General features: G+C 43.1%; 3 protein-coding genes across 6 annotated transcripts in view; 1 reads left to right on the forward strand and 2 right to left on the reverse strand.

Annotated features, from left to right (window-relative positions):
- Positions 1 to 1,845: 1,845 nt before the first annotated feature.
- Positions 1,846 to 4,088, forward strand: LOC109537558. Its single transcript, XM_019904338.2, has 7 exons — positions 1,846 to 2,351; positions 2,413 to 2,623; positions 2,673 to 2,751; positions 2,805 to 2,969; positions 3,025 to 3,102; positions 3,156 to 3,518; positions 3,612 to 4,088. The coding sequence occupies exons 1-7, from the start codon at positions 1,868 to 1,870 to the stop codon at positions 3,876 to 3,878; spliced, it is 1,647 nt and encodes a 548-aa protein (XP_019759897.2). The 5' UTR covers positions 1,846 to 1,867; the 3' UTR covers positions 3,879 to 4,088.
- A 457-nt stretch (positions 4,089 to 4,545) lies between these two features.
- On the reverse strand, positions 4,546 to 9,352 carry LOC109537555. 4 transcript variants are annotated; one of them, XM_019904333.2, is made up of 11 exons: positions 8,695 to 9,352; positions 7,649 to 8,386; positions 7,338 to 7,596; positions 7,212 to 7,284; positions 7,005 to 7,160; positions 6,868 to 6,954; positions 6,465 to 6,809; positions 6,133 to 6,358; positions 5,988 to 6,080; positions 4,918 to 5,925; positions 4,546 to 4,862 (listed from the first exon to the last, which is right to left on the reverse strand). In XM_019904333.2, exons 1-10 carry the CDS (start codon positions 9,320 to 9,322, stop codon positions 5,885 to 5,887), a joined length of 2,646 nt encoding a protein of 881 aa, XP_019759892.2. In that variant the 5' UTR covers positions 9,323 to 9,352; the 3' UTR covers positions 4,546 to 4,862; positions 4,918 to 5,884. The 4 variants fall into 4 exon arrangements, with proteins under 4 accessions (XP_019759892.2, XP_048518518.1, XP_048518517.1 ...); XM_048662561.1 differs by having other exon boundaries at positions 4,918 to 5,441; positions 5,504 to 6,080; XM_048662560.1 differs by having other exon boundaries at positions 4,918 to 6,080.
- Positions 9,353 to 9,771: 419 nt separating this feature from the next.
- LOC109537561 (cAMP-dependent protein kinase catalytic subunit 3) overlaps positions 9,772 to 16,593 on the reverse strand; it is a 7,462-nt gene continuing 640 nt past the window's right edge. Inside the window, exons 2-6 of the mRNA XM_048662636.1 lie at positions 15,436 to 15,604; positions 11,963 to 12,318; positions 11,689 to 11,870; positions 9,953 to 10,030; positions 9,772 to 9,897 (exon numbers count right to left, since the gene is read on the reverse strand). Of these exons, the coding sequence (XP_048518593.1) occupies positions 9,772 to 9,897; positions 9,953 to 10,030; positions 11,689 to 11,870; positions 11,963 to 12,318; positions 15,436 to 15,604 (911 nt within the window). The remainder of the gene's footprint in view (positions 9,898 to 9,952; positions 10,031 to 11,688; positions 11,871 to 11,962; positions 12,319 to 15,435; positions 15,605 to 16,593) is intronic.

Below are 16,593 nucleotides of genomic sequence, written 5' to 3' on the forward strand. Positions count from 1 at the left end.
GCATGCGTCTACGTTGGAAAAACTCAGGCTGAAAGTTGGAAAGGGAATGGAAAAACGTGCCTGAAAAGAAGGCGGGGCGCAACCCCTGGATCCTCGCTAGACGTCGGCACGTGCCTCGGGTGCCAACGATCCGGCCCCGTTATATTGCAAATCTCATTTGCGACAATAATTTATATGTAAATATATCCGAGTCGTACGTGTTGCATTTCGGAATTTCGCGCAAAATTCAAATATCCGAGCATGTCACGTTAATCACGGTCGAGAAAAATCACCCAACTTCTCAAGTTCAAACGAGAAAAAAACCGATTTTCTTATCGGATCACATTGTTTACCAGGCTCAACGGGCGAACAAAGGGCAAAATCATAGGAACTTGTCTATCCTCGCTGCTTATCAGCAGATTAAGCGGTGTCATAAAACGAAAACAATCATAAATTCAACAAATAAGACGCACCTCTGAGTAATAGCTAAATTGGGGAACTAAAATTTGAACAATAAAGAAGCAGCAACCAAAATCACTATTGAAAAAGAACAACCAAATTCCTTTCCTCGATGTACCAATCGAAACTAATGCGAAAAGCAGCGAGCATTTACAGGCAAATCCGACTCGAAGGACCAAAATATGAGCAGATTTTTCAATCCAAGCCATAATTCCATATCAATTCGCCAGAAAACTAGAACAAATACGATGATTATAATTTTTTAAAGCGATTTTATTAAAGTTATTCAAATTCAAAATTTATTAAAAATATGTAAACAGAAAATTATTTGTCAATTTACAATTCATATAATGTAAAAATTATTTGTTGAGTACCTAGATACCTTGTACCTGTATGTACTCTCAAGGTTGCAATTTTTTTTTATATCAGTAATCATATTTTTATTTTCTGTCCTGGTTTACCAGAAATCCACATAGCATACCATACATGTTATTCTTACCTAAAACTCGCAACTCAAAACATTTTCCCGAGAACTCAACTTTTGAGAAAGTATCTGAACAGATGTGTTCCTGTGTATAGTAATATATTCTCTGGATTTTTTATTAAACAAGTTGAAGTTATTTATTGATCTTATTATACTTGGCAATAAATTATACAATTTTGGGGCTACATAATTAGAAACTTAAGATGAATTGTTCGATTATTTTTTTCAGGTAGAGCAAGAAAGTTGTTAGATATTTGTCTTGTGTCGTGGTTATGTTTTACATATGTTTGAGTATTTTTGTTCTTATGAGTAAATGAGCATGCTGAATGTATGTACAGCAATGATATGTCCTTCCTTCTAACCTCATCCCACGAAACCCCTGAAAAGATCAATGCTGTGTCATCAGCATAGGATACAATCTTGCCATTCATGTTTAACCCCAGCAGATAATTAATATAGGTTATAAACAAAATTGGCCCCAAAATTGTTCCCTGTGGAATGCCCATCTTAATGCTTAGTGAAGAACTTATTTGGTTATTGACTTTAACATATTGTTCTCTGTTACTTAAATAACTCTGAAAAATCTCGATCCCCCGATCTCTTACCCCATATTGTCTCAAAGAACTAATCAATAGATCATGAGGAACAGTGTTTTTGTTGTTTTCTATTTGATTTTTATAATAGTGATACTTTTGTTGTTTTCAGAGTTTATTTAAAAAGTTTCTGTAGTGTTTGTATTTAGCTTCTGATGCACAAGTATAATTTCTTAAAAGTGCTCTCTTTAACTTATTTCTATGTTTATGGAATTGATCAACCCATCACTAATCCAATCTTTAATTTTTTTATTATTTTTAAACTTGATTTTACGTATTATCGCTAATAGATCGTAATAAACCAATTAACTGATAGCGTTGATAGTCGTTCGTCGAAATCTTTGCTAACGTGATGCACCGTAGTGGCCAAGCTCGAAAAGGGCACGTTGCAAAGGTGAGGAAGCTATTTGAAACTGGCAGAGAAGTTGAGAGGCCCTGCACGCTGCCGCGCCGAAATCTGAGCAAATCCTGCGATAATCTTCACATAACAAACCGAAATATGGACTTGGAGGCTCCGGTTAAGCCAATGGATAATCTCGAATGCTTGGAGCAGTCCCTGAAGTGGACGGAAGCGAAAGAGCACGAGCTGAAGACGTACCTGGACAAAGTGACACAGTTGAAGCCCAAGCGCAAACCCGTTGCAGCTCCGAGGAGGTTTGCGCCCCCAACTCGCCAGCAGGAGTTGGAAATTACTTTTCAACAGGCGACCCAATGCGGAAGGTTGGAGAGCTTCCGAAGACAAAACCTCGCGCAAATTGACCAGACAATTGCTGAAATGAACGCCGATGGATTCATTGGAGGGAGCGCCACAAGTGGCAGTGGTTCAGAAAGTGACGGTAGGTAAAGTTCTGAGCAACTGCCCTGGTTATCAACAAAAATGCCTTCTCCCACGAAAAGATGAAGCTGCCATCAACTGCACGGTGGACGCCATCATGGGAGACTGCAGAAGGCTTCTCAATTACTCTCCAACGCAGGAAAAGAATGAGACTCACAGTGACGGTCACCTCAACCATTCAGCAGGCTTGTTCTCAGAGGAGCATGCGGATTATGAACCAATCGCCAGCTGGGCTCCCTCAGGCGCGCTAAGGGCGCAAAAACTCCACACTAGGTAACACTGGAGCTAATAATCAAGCATCTCTCCACTCAAGGTGTTTCAGCTGCGCCATCTCGAGCATTATGGAGCACTTGAAGTTCACAGAGAGGCGCTACCTGCAGGAGCTTACAGGCATTATACCAGTAAGCGAACTCACTAATCACTGCAAACTGTGGCACTGCAAAAAACCTTCCAGGTCTATCTATATGGCATCAGCAACCACTCTCATGAAGATGTGAAAAATAGCGCCAGTCTCCTCACTGAAACCCTGGAGGGCCTCCTGAAGCTCCAAAAGGAGTTCGAGTATAGCCTGGCCATTGCCCGCTCATTGGACGGGGTTCTCAGGGCTTTTATCCACTATGTAAGCAAACTGGGGGTGCCCCTCACTTTTGAACCCTCACTGTTGAAGTTTGCAGGAGGACTTGTTCAACACGTACAAAAAGTTCTTCATGACCCAATGTTGTGGCCTCACCTTTGCCCTCTCAGACTCAAAGGTATTGCCCTCTAAGCCTCAAATCCCGCAGAGTCTGAACACATTCGCTTTCAGGCTGAGTTCAGTAAGGAAATCACCCTGGGCGCCATTCTCAGTCAGAGACTGTTCCACTACAAAATGCATCTGGAAGAGATCCAGGCAGAGTTGCAAGCTTTCCGGGATTTTCTGCCCATTGTTGAACATCTACTGAGCTTCATCACCGACATACTCAATCTATGCAATGTGAAAAATGTCCTCGAGCGAATTGTGCCGGTGCCAACCATCCTCAAAAGCGCCCCAAAACCGCCACTGGAGGTGGCAAGTTGCCCGTTTGAGGCCTACGGCGACTATCTGCTAAAGGACAAGTTCAAAGTGAGCAAACCGTTCAAAAGAACCCTCACTATCTACCTGTTCAGGCACATCGTTCTCCTCACTAGGGTAAGTGGATTGGTTTTTAATTGTAACTAATGTCCCCGTCTTGAGGGTGAAGATAGAAATGTTGTCTAAAGCACAGAGACGTTGTGCTTGCAGGAGGATAAGAATGACACTTTCTACTACCAAGGCCATATTAGGATGGACGAAATCATTCTGCTGCCGGCCGACGACAAGAAGAAGAAAGTCATCAAGTTCTACCATTACGAAAAATCCAAGACTTTTCACACCCCAGTCATCTACAAGTTTGAGGCAACGAGCAGAGAAGTCCACGCCACCTGGAGGGAGAACATCACGAATATCTTGGGGCTGCAACATGAAGAATTGCGCAGCAAAGTTTACCAGAAGCACTTGGAGGGTTCATAGGGGCAAAAATTGAGGAAAATTGGGCGCATTGGGTTCTCGCCTTCTTCGCCCCAACTTGGTGCTCGCCTTTATTCGGTTCAAGCACAAACTTTCATAATTTCTCAGAAGTTTGGATGGGCAAGGACAGAGACCCATCCGAGGCTCAAAAGTGTGCAAAAACCTGATGTTATTTTTCTCAAGGCACCATAAAGCAGCAAATTCAGGCATAAATTGTGAAAGTTTTTTCAAGTTCGATAGTCCATGGTGGACCTCACGCCTGTGATGTTGCGACCTGAGTTTCCGAAGGAGAGAAAATTATACACTTAAAACATGGTGCGGCATCTAGGGAAAACAGGGGGTTTTGGCGGACTCAATTGCAGGAGACTTTAAGCTTTTCTCGCCAAACTCTCAAGAATCAAGACTAGAAAACGCCATTCGGGAAAGCGTTGAGAATGATAAAATCACTCCACTTGCACAGAGAAAAATTGGACTGGCATATTGGTCTAGTTGAGTAGGGACCAAAAAACGTTTCATATAATCCCCAGGTTTAAAACAAGAAAGTTTGGCAATTGCGCAATTTTTTAGTTCTCCAGGCGACGCGGCTTGAAAAAATCATCAAACACCTTTGAAGGTCCAAAACCTCGCGCCTAAGATCGCAACCATCTGGTTGGGAGCACAATAAAGCCTCTGAATGAAAAACGCTTATATTCTAGACTATCACAGTCATTGAGCAAGTGGTGAGTCACTTCAGGTCCCAGAAAAGCCCCCGTGTCTCCTCGCCTGGATCAGCTGGCCCCACAAGCACTTTTCCACCGTCCGTCGCCATTGCAGCTGAATATACTCGGAGGCTGCTTCCAAGCTAAACACCGTCTCCTTGTGGAACCTGGCGCTGGCCAGATGGTCTTTCAGTTGAAGAATCTTCATGTTTTTCCCCTGGGGCAACACGCTGATCTGGTCCATCTTCACGCTGCCTATGTAGTAGAACGCTTCTTCATTCAGTTGCTTCTGGAATTGGCAAATTAATGGTATTTCATGAGCCTTGAGGCATGAGGATGGGCACCTTGGTAAAAATCACGATCTTCTGGAACAGGAACACCATGATCTTCATCTTCTTCGGCTTGCGGACCTTGAATTCGTCCATCAGCAGGAAGGAGCCGTAGCCACTAATGTCGAACGGGCAGCACTGGATGGAGCTTCTGGAAAAGTCAAAGTCCTCCTCATTGAATCCGACTTGCTTGCACTCGGCTGGGGAGGAGATGCTCTCCTTCACCAGCTCAGTGTCCCCTACGGGCGCAGTCAGTCGCCTCTTCTTCTTCGAGAAGGTCTTCCTGAAGAAACGCGACAGTGTGGAGGTGGACTGCGGCCTCCTGGGGGGTGGAGGTTTATCGGTTTCGGCACTGCCAGAGCGCAGATCGATTTCATCAAAGGAGGAACCATCATTTTCCATATGCCCGGTTTGTCTTTGATATCACTAACCACGTTTGACGCACACCTTATTGCGTGTAACTTTGAACTCATTTGCAACTGCTTATCTGCCTTATCATTGTCTTAGTTATCAGATAAGTATTCTTAGATAAGGCGTATCTGCGGATAAGAGAAGCTACGGCCTGGCGACTGTGAAGGCACGCCAAAAACAGTTAACTTACATGAAAAAACGCCTGTGAAGATAATGTTTTAATGCGATTTTCTAGTGGTTTTTTTGGAGTTCCTCAACTGCTGCGAAACTGCAAAGCGCTACGGCCTTCCAACCTTGCATTAGGAAGCAAGTAGTTCATAGGAATTCTTCGTTTTAAACATTTTTTGCGTTTCAACTCTGCTCATCTCCGAGATGTGAAGAGAGTGTCGTAAATTAAAAGACCAGGGCAACTGAAGACTTTCACTTTAACAGATTGTACATTTAGATAAAATAAATTTATTAGTCCAGTCCAAATTGACAAAATAGGTCGAATAGAATAAATACTAAATGATACAAGAACCACAGCAATGTAAAACTGTTCCATGTTGATGGTGTCTAGTGTGCAAATGAATCAGTGATGTGTTGTGTAATCGACATAGAAGACAGAAGACCCTAAAACGATCATTTGTATAAAAGAATTGGAAAACCGCCTAGAAATGCTGGCCGTTGATTACCTGTCGATTTGGCGCGTTGCTCTCTTTTCCGGGGATTTTTCCTGACTGGCACCGGAGTTTCGTCCGACTTCTGATAGGCTTTTAGAGTGTTTTCTGGAAATCATCCACTGAGCAGGTCAATTGGTGGCTGATGGGGCAAACATACCTTTAATCTTCTTCATCTGCTTCCATAGGATGTCCTCGATTTGCAGCTTCCAGGCCTCCTTCACCTTGGGCGATTTCGTATCCAGAATGTAGGTGTGCTTGCTCGAATTGCGACGTTTCGTCTTGGTGAAATCGGTCAGTTGAATGGTGTTGTCGTTGTCAAAGGTGGCGATTCTCAGATCGTGTGTTCTGATGCTTTTCTGATACACAAACTGCTCCAGGTTTTTCTGGAAACATCATCACGTATTGGGAGCAGAACTGACTTGAGAATACAATATATAAGAAACTGAACTAGATGAGAGCAAAAAGCCGATGGTTTCATGTGGAACTCACGGGATCTTCGACGGTAAAAACCACAACGCCTTCAAACAAAAACACCATCATTTCGGCCTTTTTGGGCTTGAGCACAGTGAATTTTTCCCGGGCAATGAACGACCCGTAGTCTTTGGTATGCAACGGACTGAAGAGGATCGAGGCCAGCGCCACAGCATCATTTCCTTTGCTCATGTACTTCTTAACCATGTCCAGAGACAACTGAACGAGCCCGATTGGTCGGTCGTCTTTCTGCAATTGCTTGATGATGTTCTCGAGGAACAGTTTGTACTTGCCCAGCCGCTGAATGGGAGTCAGCAGGTAGGCTGAAAGGTCCAGTTTGTCGTTGATGCGTTCCTGCTTCTCCTAAACGACCAATTTGGGGAAAGGTTGGGGACTTTGCGCAAAGCTTGATGGACTTTACCTTGATGAGGAAGCTTAGTTCTTTGACGGCAGCGTTCGCTTTGGGCGTGTTCCTGAAATACCGGGGGTAGAGCCTGAAGAGGTCTTCCTGCAATTGAGGCGATTATTAAGCGAAGTGGTGGGGGCTTGGGGCATTACGAATTCCAGAAAAGTGTGGGCCACCGCCTTGATGTCCACCTGCGGGGATTCCAGGGCGTGGAGGAAATTCGTTTGGTTGGAGTAGATTTGCTCCATGTTGCCGAACACTGCGTCCACCTTTTCCGGGCAGCGCTCCTCGAGGAAGTTTTTATATTCCTGTGCAAAGCTGGCGTCAGCCCCAGTCTCTGGATGAGTACCCCTACTTACCACGAGGACCTTTTCCATATCAGCAACATATTTTCTTTCGGTGGATATAATCTCGTCAACAATGTACTGAAGCCTAAAAGCACCAAGCTCTGGGAGTTGGTTCAAGACTGGTGCTTTGGAACTTACGTGTTCTTTTTGACTTCCACTGGAACCGAGAAGAGGATTTGGTGTTCCAATCTTATGCTCTCGTAGTAGTTGGATTGCTCCGCAGCTTCCTCCTCCTCATTCTCCTCCTCCTCCTCCGGGTTGGTCGCCTGGCTGCCAATGTAGCCAGGGGAATCCACTTGGTTGTCCACCCTTTCGATCCGAACTATTCCCTGCTGATCGCAAAATGTTTCTCGCCTTGCGGCGCTGGGAACGTACACGCTTGTCCAGCTGATGGCATCTGAAGATAATAATCATCATTTCTATTTAACAAAATAAAATGGTCCACTCACCTTCATCGTCGTAACTCTCGCCTGAAGTGGTGGAATACATGGTGTTCCTCTTGGAGTCATCACTTGCCTGAGAGCCCAGAACCAGCACCATTTTATCGTCGTTGGATAAAATGTTGGGGTCCTGATTGGTCTTCATTTGGTCGAAGCTGAGCAGGTCGATGCTTTTGCGCTCGATTTGCACGCTGCATTGGATTAGTTCCTTGCCATCTGCGTTCCATGCCTCCATGTAGTAGAAGCCCTTCTCCATGTCGTCGGCAAAGTAGATTTCCCCGAAGAGGTCCTCCAGCTCAGGCTCCAGCTGCACTAATGGGCCCGGTGTTTTTGCTTCGCCATCCTCCAGCATCCAATGGAAATCCTCCCCATATCCATCCAGCTTCATCTTCTCCAGCTCAGCGTCGATTTCGCAAATGACGCTCCTCCGATAGTTCTCGGTTTCGCCATTTGCGGCTGCATCTTTGAAGCTCTCGAAATGTTGCGCCAACTCCTTGACCCCGATGGGCTTCTTGAGGATTCCGGCCCTTCTTCGACTGCGTCCTGATTGGTTGTTTTTCCGGAATCTGCCCTGCAGGGGAGATCCAGGCGGATGGGTGGACGTTTCCGGGTTTTCCCAATTTTCATTGTTGATTTGCACGAAGGACTTGTACTTCCACCACTCGATTTCCAGCTCTGGAGTGTCGGTTTCTTCAGGTGGCGGCGTTGTCACTTCGGGCTCTTCGTCGGTGGGTGAGTCATTTTTTTCTAGAACAGAAATGAACGGTCCTTAAGGAGTTGGGTTGATCAGTCTTTGGAAATTCAACTAGAGCTTCCCGGGATGGTTGTGGAGAAAACGGGGAATTTGAGATTCCCCAAGCGTTTCATTCAGCACCTTTTAAACACAATAAATGATGTCAGCGCCGAGGCGCTATTTTGGGACCTTATCTTGTCGCGAGATTGCATGCGCTCATATCACTATCGACTTTGGAGATAAATCTTCAAGTGCTTGTCGATCAATATGCGAGGACATCGGGAACTTTTCCCATTGGATTATGACGCGTTTAGATACATACCATCAGAATCTCCGGGGCTTTGGAGGCGTTCTTCGTGTGACCGGGAGCGCATGAAGTCCCAATAGGCGCTTTCACTGCCACCATCACCGTTTTGCAGCTCTTTTCCCGTTCCGATGCCGTGAAATACTGTGTCCATGCTCAACCGGTCACTATCACTATCACAAAAATTGCCACTATCATGGAAGACATCGTCTGGTGTGATTTCGACCAGTGAATGCAGCCTTAGCAGTTGGGAGAGTGTGAACTGCTCGTCGTCTGGCTTTTTGCACTCATCAGGTTCCTCGAGGATCTGCGGATGGTGCTGCGATCGTTTGCACTTTGCTGGTTGATTTGCTCCAGCTTCCTCTTTGTTCTTCTGCGCTTTGCGTCCATTGCGTCGCAGCGAACTTCTTGAGGACAAACCTTCAATGTGTGGGTCGCTTGAAGATAAGCTGGGCCGCTGCCCATTGGGCAGCGAGTTGGTGCGTTGGAGGCCCTTATTGGGTCGCGAAATTTCGAAAAGACCCAAAATTCGTTGCACTTTGCTGCCTTTGTCTGCTCGTCTGTGAGAAAACTTGCCGTAGGTTTCGATATCTGCCATGTTTTCACATTTTACTTGAAATTGCCTTTGCAGCTCTAACGAACTCATCGTAGTGGTTTATCAGTATGGATCTCGTTATCTTATCAGGATGTGTACTTAATAACTTTAAGCCCCGTTTTATTTCGCCAAATGCGTGCGATTAGGAGGCAATCCAGGCAGATGCGCTTCATTCACCATACAAAAACCGCTCGATCAATGCTTTCATTTTATTTAATAAAAAAGACAACGAACATAACTTTCAGGCACAATGTTAATATTAAAGAATCATCTCTTCTAGCCTACGAATAAATCGCATATCAACTCAAACTTACACCCTAATAAATATATGTACAAAACTCTATTTTATAAAAACACTCTAATGTCTTAGCATAAACATCCTAGCAAATATCACAATCAGTTTACTCTATACAAAAGTGAAATGGCAACTTGTTCCCCACTAGAAACTAGCGGAACGTACACGTAAGAACTAGCAGACAACGTTTCGGTGTGACTTCCAATCAGAAATCCTCAAAGAGCTTCAACTCGTCATCATCGAGCGTTCGGGAACTTTTCCAGTCACCTTCCGGGTAGTCGTCGAAGTTGCTCGTGTCGCCCTCGTACATGATTTTCGGCACTATTGGGGGCTGAATTTACAAAAAAGTGAGTTAAAAGCGCAACATTCATAAAGAAACCGCTTACAATCAGTTTTCTTTGGATCACGTCTTGCCAGTCGACGCCTTTGAACCATCGATGGCGTCTTACATCTTCCGCACCACTCTGAAACAGGAGAAAATGTTTGAAGACGACGTTCGTTCTGTTCGCCCAGGTTGTTTTTGCTCGGAACCAAATAAACATTGCATAAAGCCAACAAGTTCGTTCTGTTCGTGTGTGCAAAGTAAACTTTTCAATCAGACAATCTTAGAAAATCCTTTAATTTCGTACACAATCCAGCTTCCAAAGAGCACAAATATTTCTAGAAGAATTCTGGCAGCTCTTGCGGCCATTCTGCTCGCAAAGCGGTTTTTTCACCCAAACGCAAAGTTGATCAACTTCCAGACAATTCTTCTCATATTGGGACAAAAGATCCAAAAAATGACCAAAGCAGAGGCAAAATTAAATTTTTAAAGTTAAATTAAATGAATTTAACCAAAGTAGAAGTTGGAATTTTCAAAACAGTTTTATAATAATTTTAGTTTAGTTCTCGGGTTCGTTCTGCTCGCAAACACCCTTTATTATCAATTTTCCATGAAAAGCTTCTCCCAATTTCGCAAAATATTTCAAAAGTACTCAAGTTCACGAAACATTGAAGCCTCCAAGTTTGTTCTGTTCGTTAACTCGTAAGCTAAGAATCAGTTTGCCATGCTAAAAACCGCTTAAAGTTTATATAAAATCCATCTTCCGCATAGCAAAATATCCTTTAAAGAATACGTGGAGGTTCAATGTTCGTTCTGTTTGGAAAGGCCGTCTGTTTTCCCCAAATTCGAGATATTGGCAATATTTTTTGCAAATTTTCGTACATTTTTTCTGCTGCACCAAAGATTCAAAAATCTGGAAAATCAGAGGTTTTGGCACACTTTTAATAGAAGAACCCGAAGATTTGAGGTTCGTTCTGTTCGTGTTTATCAGTCGTAAAATCTTGAAAAGTTCCCTTTTTCTAGATCGCAAAACTATCCATATAAAACAGTTGCAATTCCCAAAGTATTCATTTCTCAACTCGCGCACGGATGCAAAAAATTGCTACAGCTTTAGAAACAGTCCACATAAGAAAAGTGGCAGATTTCATGTTCGTTCCGCTCGTTTGTTCAAAGCTCGCAAACTTTTCAATCCTAAAGCGCCCATAAGCTTCGTTTTCTAAATCGCAAAAAGTTCATCCCTTACCTCGCCAAACAAACGAAATCAAGCTCAGTGTTCGTCTAACGCAGTTTAATGTTCGTTCCGCTCGGAAAGGCAGCCCATTTGCCCCAAAATTACAAAAAATTATAGTCACTTTTAGCTTCTTGTTTAAAACCGCTAAAAGCCCGAGAATTGCTGATAAATGTTTTTTTTTAATCGAAGGAAGAGATCATCGAACCTTCCAGATGAGAGAAGTTGAACATTCGGCAGTTCGCTTGCGCTCACAGTTTTGGAACAAAAGCGACATTTGTGTAAATCTTTATGCAATATTCTAGTCGATTCATGCCTGAGATCCATAGAGAAATTATACAGTAATTGAAAAAAAGACCGATAAAAATATTTTAAAGTTCGTTCTGTTCGGACAGATAACTTCTTTGCCCACAGCTCGCTCACTTTTTAGGCAATCCGACACAAATCGGCAAAAAAATGTTCAGCTGGAACATTATGCAAGCTCATAGCGGATGTCGAAGAGGAGTAGACGCCCAACCCTGAATCGCTTGAACCAAAATCGGGCCAAACTGGAGGCCATTTGCATTGCTCACCTTCATATTACCCAGCCGTTTGGTTCGATCTTGCACCAGCAGCTTCTTGATGATATCCTTGGCGATGGGATCGATGTGTTTGGCCCATTCGATTTTGCCGCTGAGGATTTTCTCGTATATTCCGAACGGATTGTCGTCGTAAAACGGCGGATAGCCCGCCAACATCTCGTAGATCAACACACCTAAAAATATACACATTTCCGTGGCGAATTATTTATTCTGACTGGGATTTCCTAATGAGTTTACACGTTGCTCATTAAAGCTCCAGACCTACCTAACGCCCACCAATCGACCGCTTTATTGTGTCCTTTGCTCTGGATGATTTCCGGTGCCAGATACTCGGGCGTGCCACACAAGGTCCAGGTTCGGTCCGTCAGTTTCTTGGCGAACCCAAAATCTGTGATTTTCAAGTGGCCTTCTTTGTCCAGTAGAAGATTCTCGGGCTTCAAGTCTCTGTAGACGATGTTTTTTGCGTGCAGATACTCCAAGGCCGAGACGATTTCGGCGCTGTAGAAGTTGCCAGTGGCGGTGGAGAATCTCCCGGCGTTCCTCAGATAGGAGAACAATTCGCCGCCGCAAACATATTCGAACAGCATGTAAATGCAGGCTTCATCACGGTTGGACCATAATCTGGAACATCACAGGGCTTATTTTCGCATGGGGTTCCCCGAAATTTTCGGAGGTTCATAAATCGTGATTTTACTGGCGGGTTTTGACTCTTATGTTGATTTGTTTCGGGTTGCTGTTTGCAATGGTTTGGGGCATTTGCCTGTTTATTTACACCAGCAAAAATAAATGTTTCACCGAACTCGGGATTGAGTGCGTTCATTGGACGGAAGGATATAAAAAACCAAGTAGGTTGCTCTTTGCGCGAGCCTCCCAGTAAATATTGGGACACAAATAATCACATGAATGAGCCAATCTGTTCATAACATGTTGGGCAAATTGGCAGCCTACCGTATCAGTGACAATATAAACAAAGCGCTGTTTTGATCATTTTATGTGCAACTATAAAGTTTTATTGTTTGATGAATTATTTAGTTAGTGCTAAAAATAAAGGAGCCATTTCGCACGTTACTTCGATTTACTTGTTAAAAATGAACAGGAACCGCCATGATTCAGGCGCGAACTGTTTCTGCTAAACATTCCCATAAATCCTGGCTGCGATATTAATTATCTTACCTGCCTGGTGGAAGTTGTTCAAAGCGAATTCTCAAAAATTAACCAATTTTCTCACACTTTTCCTAGCGATTAATCTTGACCCAGAAGACGGGCTTGGATACATTGAAGTTTATTTTCGGTGAAAGTTTGATCACTTTATATTTTTATAATCATTACTCTGGTGTTTGGTATCAGCGCGTAAAACCGTCTTAACAATATTAGTCACAAGCCTTTAAAAATATAAACTGCGTTAGTGGAGGATTTACGGGCTTAGTGGCTAAATTTAAATCGATTCACTTGGCCTCTGTTGAGGGATTTTTAAATAAATTCCCCGGCCAGACACAATGCCCTGCATTTCACGCAAACTTCTCCAATCTGCATTCTGGACTGCTAATGTTTAATGTTTAAGTGAGCAAAAATAGCGCCTGGATGAAGGAAGACACCAGTAGCAAATTCGACTTGAAAATAGCAATTTTGACAGTGGGAATGTGTTTTTTGGTAAATTGGAGGAAATTCCCGCAGCTGGCTGACGTTTTCTGCGAACGAAATTATGACACTCAGGTGTAAACAGACTGAACTATGTATGTTCGATTGCATCAGCACCCGATTAGAATTGCGTGTTTTCTTAAGGAAAAAGTGAAAAGCACCAGAAACTGGCCAGTAAAATTTCGGGTGCATTTACTAATGTAAAATAGCAGCCACATTGACAGTGACAACGGGCGCATTTACTAAGGTAAAATGACAGCGACATTGACAGTGACAACGGGCGCATTTACTACTGTAAAATGACAGCGACATTGTCAGTGACAGCGGGCGCATTTACTAAGGTAAAATGACAGCGACATTGACAGTGACAACGGGCGCATTTACTAMKGTAAAATSACAGYGACATTGACAGTGACAACSGGMGCATTTRCTAMKGTAAAATSACAGYGACATTGACAGTGACAACGGGAGCATTTACTACTGTAAAATGACAGKGRCWTTAACTAATGTAAATTGACGGCTACAGTGGCAGTGAMMTTTGCTATTGGASCTTCACTTCATGAAATCATTGACTTCTTTGTGTGGAAAATCGAAAAAACTTGCCAAAGACCTTGAACATGAAGCCCTTAYTCAATTTCTCCAATGTTTGGATAACTTTCTATTTGTTATGATTCGAATAGCCGTCCAGTCTACCTGATCTAGCACTATCAAAGGTAAATCAGTCGACGAACGTTGTTTATGAGACTTTTATTTATTTCCCCTCTAATTTATGGCGCCATTTTCAGTTTTAACGATTTCCCAGACCTGAGAGTCTAAAGACAGCGACTCTGACTGCTTTCGGTGAGTCAGCGCCGCTTAGTCACTAGTTTTAGCGATTTTTCTGTTCCAGACAGGGGAGGATTGGGCGAGATCAAGTAACGATGGCCTTTAGTTATCTAATCAGGCGATGTTTGTTTGAATGAAAGTGACCGAATCGGACCGCAGGCGTTTGCGAACGGCGAGAAGAAAGTGGCTTCGGTCAGCGTCTTCTTAAGATGGCCATCGAGAAAGTGAGCGTAAATCTGAAAGGACTTGAAGGCTGCTTCAGCTTCCATAAAGGAATCGCAGCATGATCTCAGCCAAACATGCTCGAATCAGACGATGATTCAGGCAAAACTGAGAAGATTTACGCGGTTGAGTCGATTTTAAGTCATTGTGGGAGTCAATTTAATTGGATTTTAAAAATAGCTGTCGGAAGACAGAGCCAAATTTGCCCCAACTTTGGAACTGGACAAATTCCGCGTGCTTAAAGCGATTTGGTTTCTGTTTGAAGCGCTGTTGAGCCCCTTTTGTTCTTTGTTGGCCAGCGGTTTGCTAAATTGAGTACCTCAGTTAAATTTTCTACAGGGCGGCAAATGGAAAAATGCAAACTTTGCCCAGTTCGGCTTGCTTCCAGTTTGTCAAAAAACATTTTTTGAGGATCTAAACTTAAAAAGTGGCTTGAAGCAGTTTGGATTTTTCGCCCATCTGTTCGATTCAAGAAAATCAACTTTTTGGCTTCGCAGCGACCACTTTGCTGTTCATGGACGGAACTCCACGATCTAGAGCTCATGTTAAACTCAACTTAACTCCTCTGAGAAGTTTGAGCCTCAAAATGATTCCAATATTTTGAAAATGGGTGCAGCAGGAAAACATTATCAGTCAGACCAAAAGGCATATTTTTAAGGCCACTGGAAATAAACGATTTGAGCGAAAAAAATCAAAAACTTTTCAGAGAAATGCGGTCGATGTTAATGCTGGTAGTGTGGAAATACAAAAAATCGTTTTTTTGGTCCAAAACCACGCACAATCCGAACAAGAATTGCGCGAAATAACGCTTCAAATAGAAATGAATTCGCTCTGGCAGTCAGACTTTATCCAGTTGCGAAGTTAGTCAAATTTGTCAGCGTAAAGTTGATTTTGTGAGGCTCCAAAGCTTTTAAAGCTGGAAAATCACCTTCAGGGTTTAACTTAGTGATTTGTCTAACGAAAATAGTGAATCTTTCGGTTGTAAAAAAACATTTTGACTTTGTGCAAAATGCCCCAAGTTTTCAACGATTGCCAAGTAAAAACGATACTTACAAATTGACGACAAAAGGGTAGCGAACCTCTTGAAGAATGTTCTTCTCGTTCTTCACATGCTCCACTTGTTTTAACCGAATTACATCGGCCAAGCAGAGGATCTTCATCGCTCCATATTCTTCGGTTTGCTTGTTTTTGCAGAGCAACACTCTTCCAAAGGTGCCGGTGCCTGCAAATAGACGGAAAATTATCGGTAAAAGCCCTAATTCCGAACAGTCGCTGCAAATGAAACCGTTTTCAGCCAATCAGCCCAGTAATTTTCCTGTTGATCGTTCCTTATCTGGACGTCATACTGTACGCGATTGATGGATTTTAAATTGCGTCGTCCATCAACGAAATAATCGTTCTGCTTGCGTATTTACTTTAAACAAATACCAGGAAAAATGCCTATTTTGCCTGTTTTTTATGCGAGTAGTTCTGCTTCTTGAGCGGACTCTGAGCACTAAAATTCAAGCAATTGCCCGAAAATATTAAGGAAAATGTGCAGTAACGTGCTCTAAGGAAAAGAGGTCAACAAAGTCCCGTGTGGAAAGTCGGCCGTCTATAAATACAAAGTGTTGCCGAAATCGCGTAATTTTATATCAAAGTGCTGGTGCGATTTGCATTAGCAGCGTTTATGCCCTAATAAATCAATCAATTTGCGGAAAAAATGAGGCAAATCAACACACTCCCACTTTCTGCACGCTTGAAAAGTGATCGCCATTAGCGAAAGGTAAACGGCCGCTAGAGGCTTAGAAAACCGATTTTTTTCCCATTCAAACGATCAACATGTAAATTTAGAAGTGTTTTTTAAAAAATTGCCTTGAACGCAGTTGTCGTCTAGTTGGGTAACACACTATCAAGCGACATGCCAACAAACAGCACCGCATGAAAATAGATACTTTCCAGATAATGCAACCATTTTCCTCCGAGTCCCGATAGCGATAAATCCTGCCTTATAATTAAATTACATCGTGCTGCAAACGAATCAGATAAATTATCCGTATTGCTTTATATCGCACGCTGGTCATTATTTACGTTTATTTACCGCAATTGTGATTGCAGCAGCTATTTTTGCCGCTAAACTGGGTCTTAATGTTAAACGAACCAGTTGATCCTTGGGTTGCAATTTAACAAGCCAATTTGTGGGCACAACGTTTCGCTTACAACGGCAGCAAT

The sequence above is a fragment of the Dendroctonus ponderosae genome, unplaced genomic scaffold, assembly GCF_020466585.1.
Source record: "Dendroctonus ponderosae isolate FM_Combo_2020 unplaced genomic scaffold, Dpon_F_20191213v2 Dpon_F_20191213_11, whole genome shotgun sequence".
NCBI classification, from domain to species: Eukaryota; Metazoa; Arthropoda; class Insecta; order Coleoptera; family Curculionidae; genus Dendroctonus; species Dendroctonus ponderosae.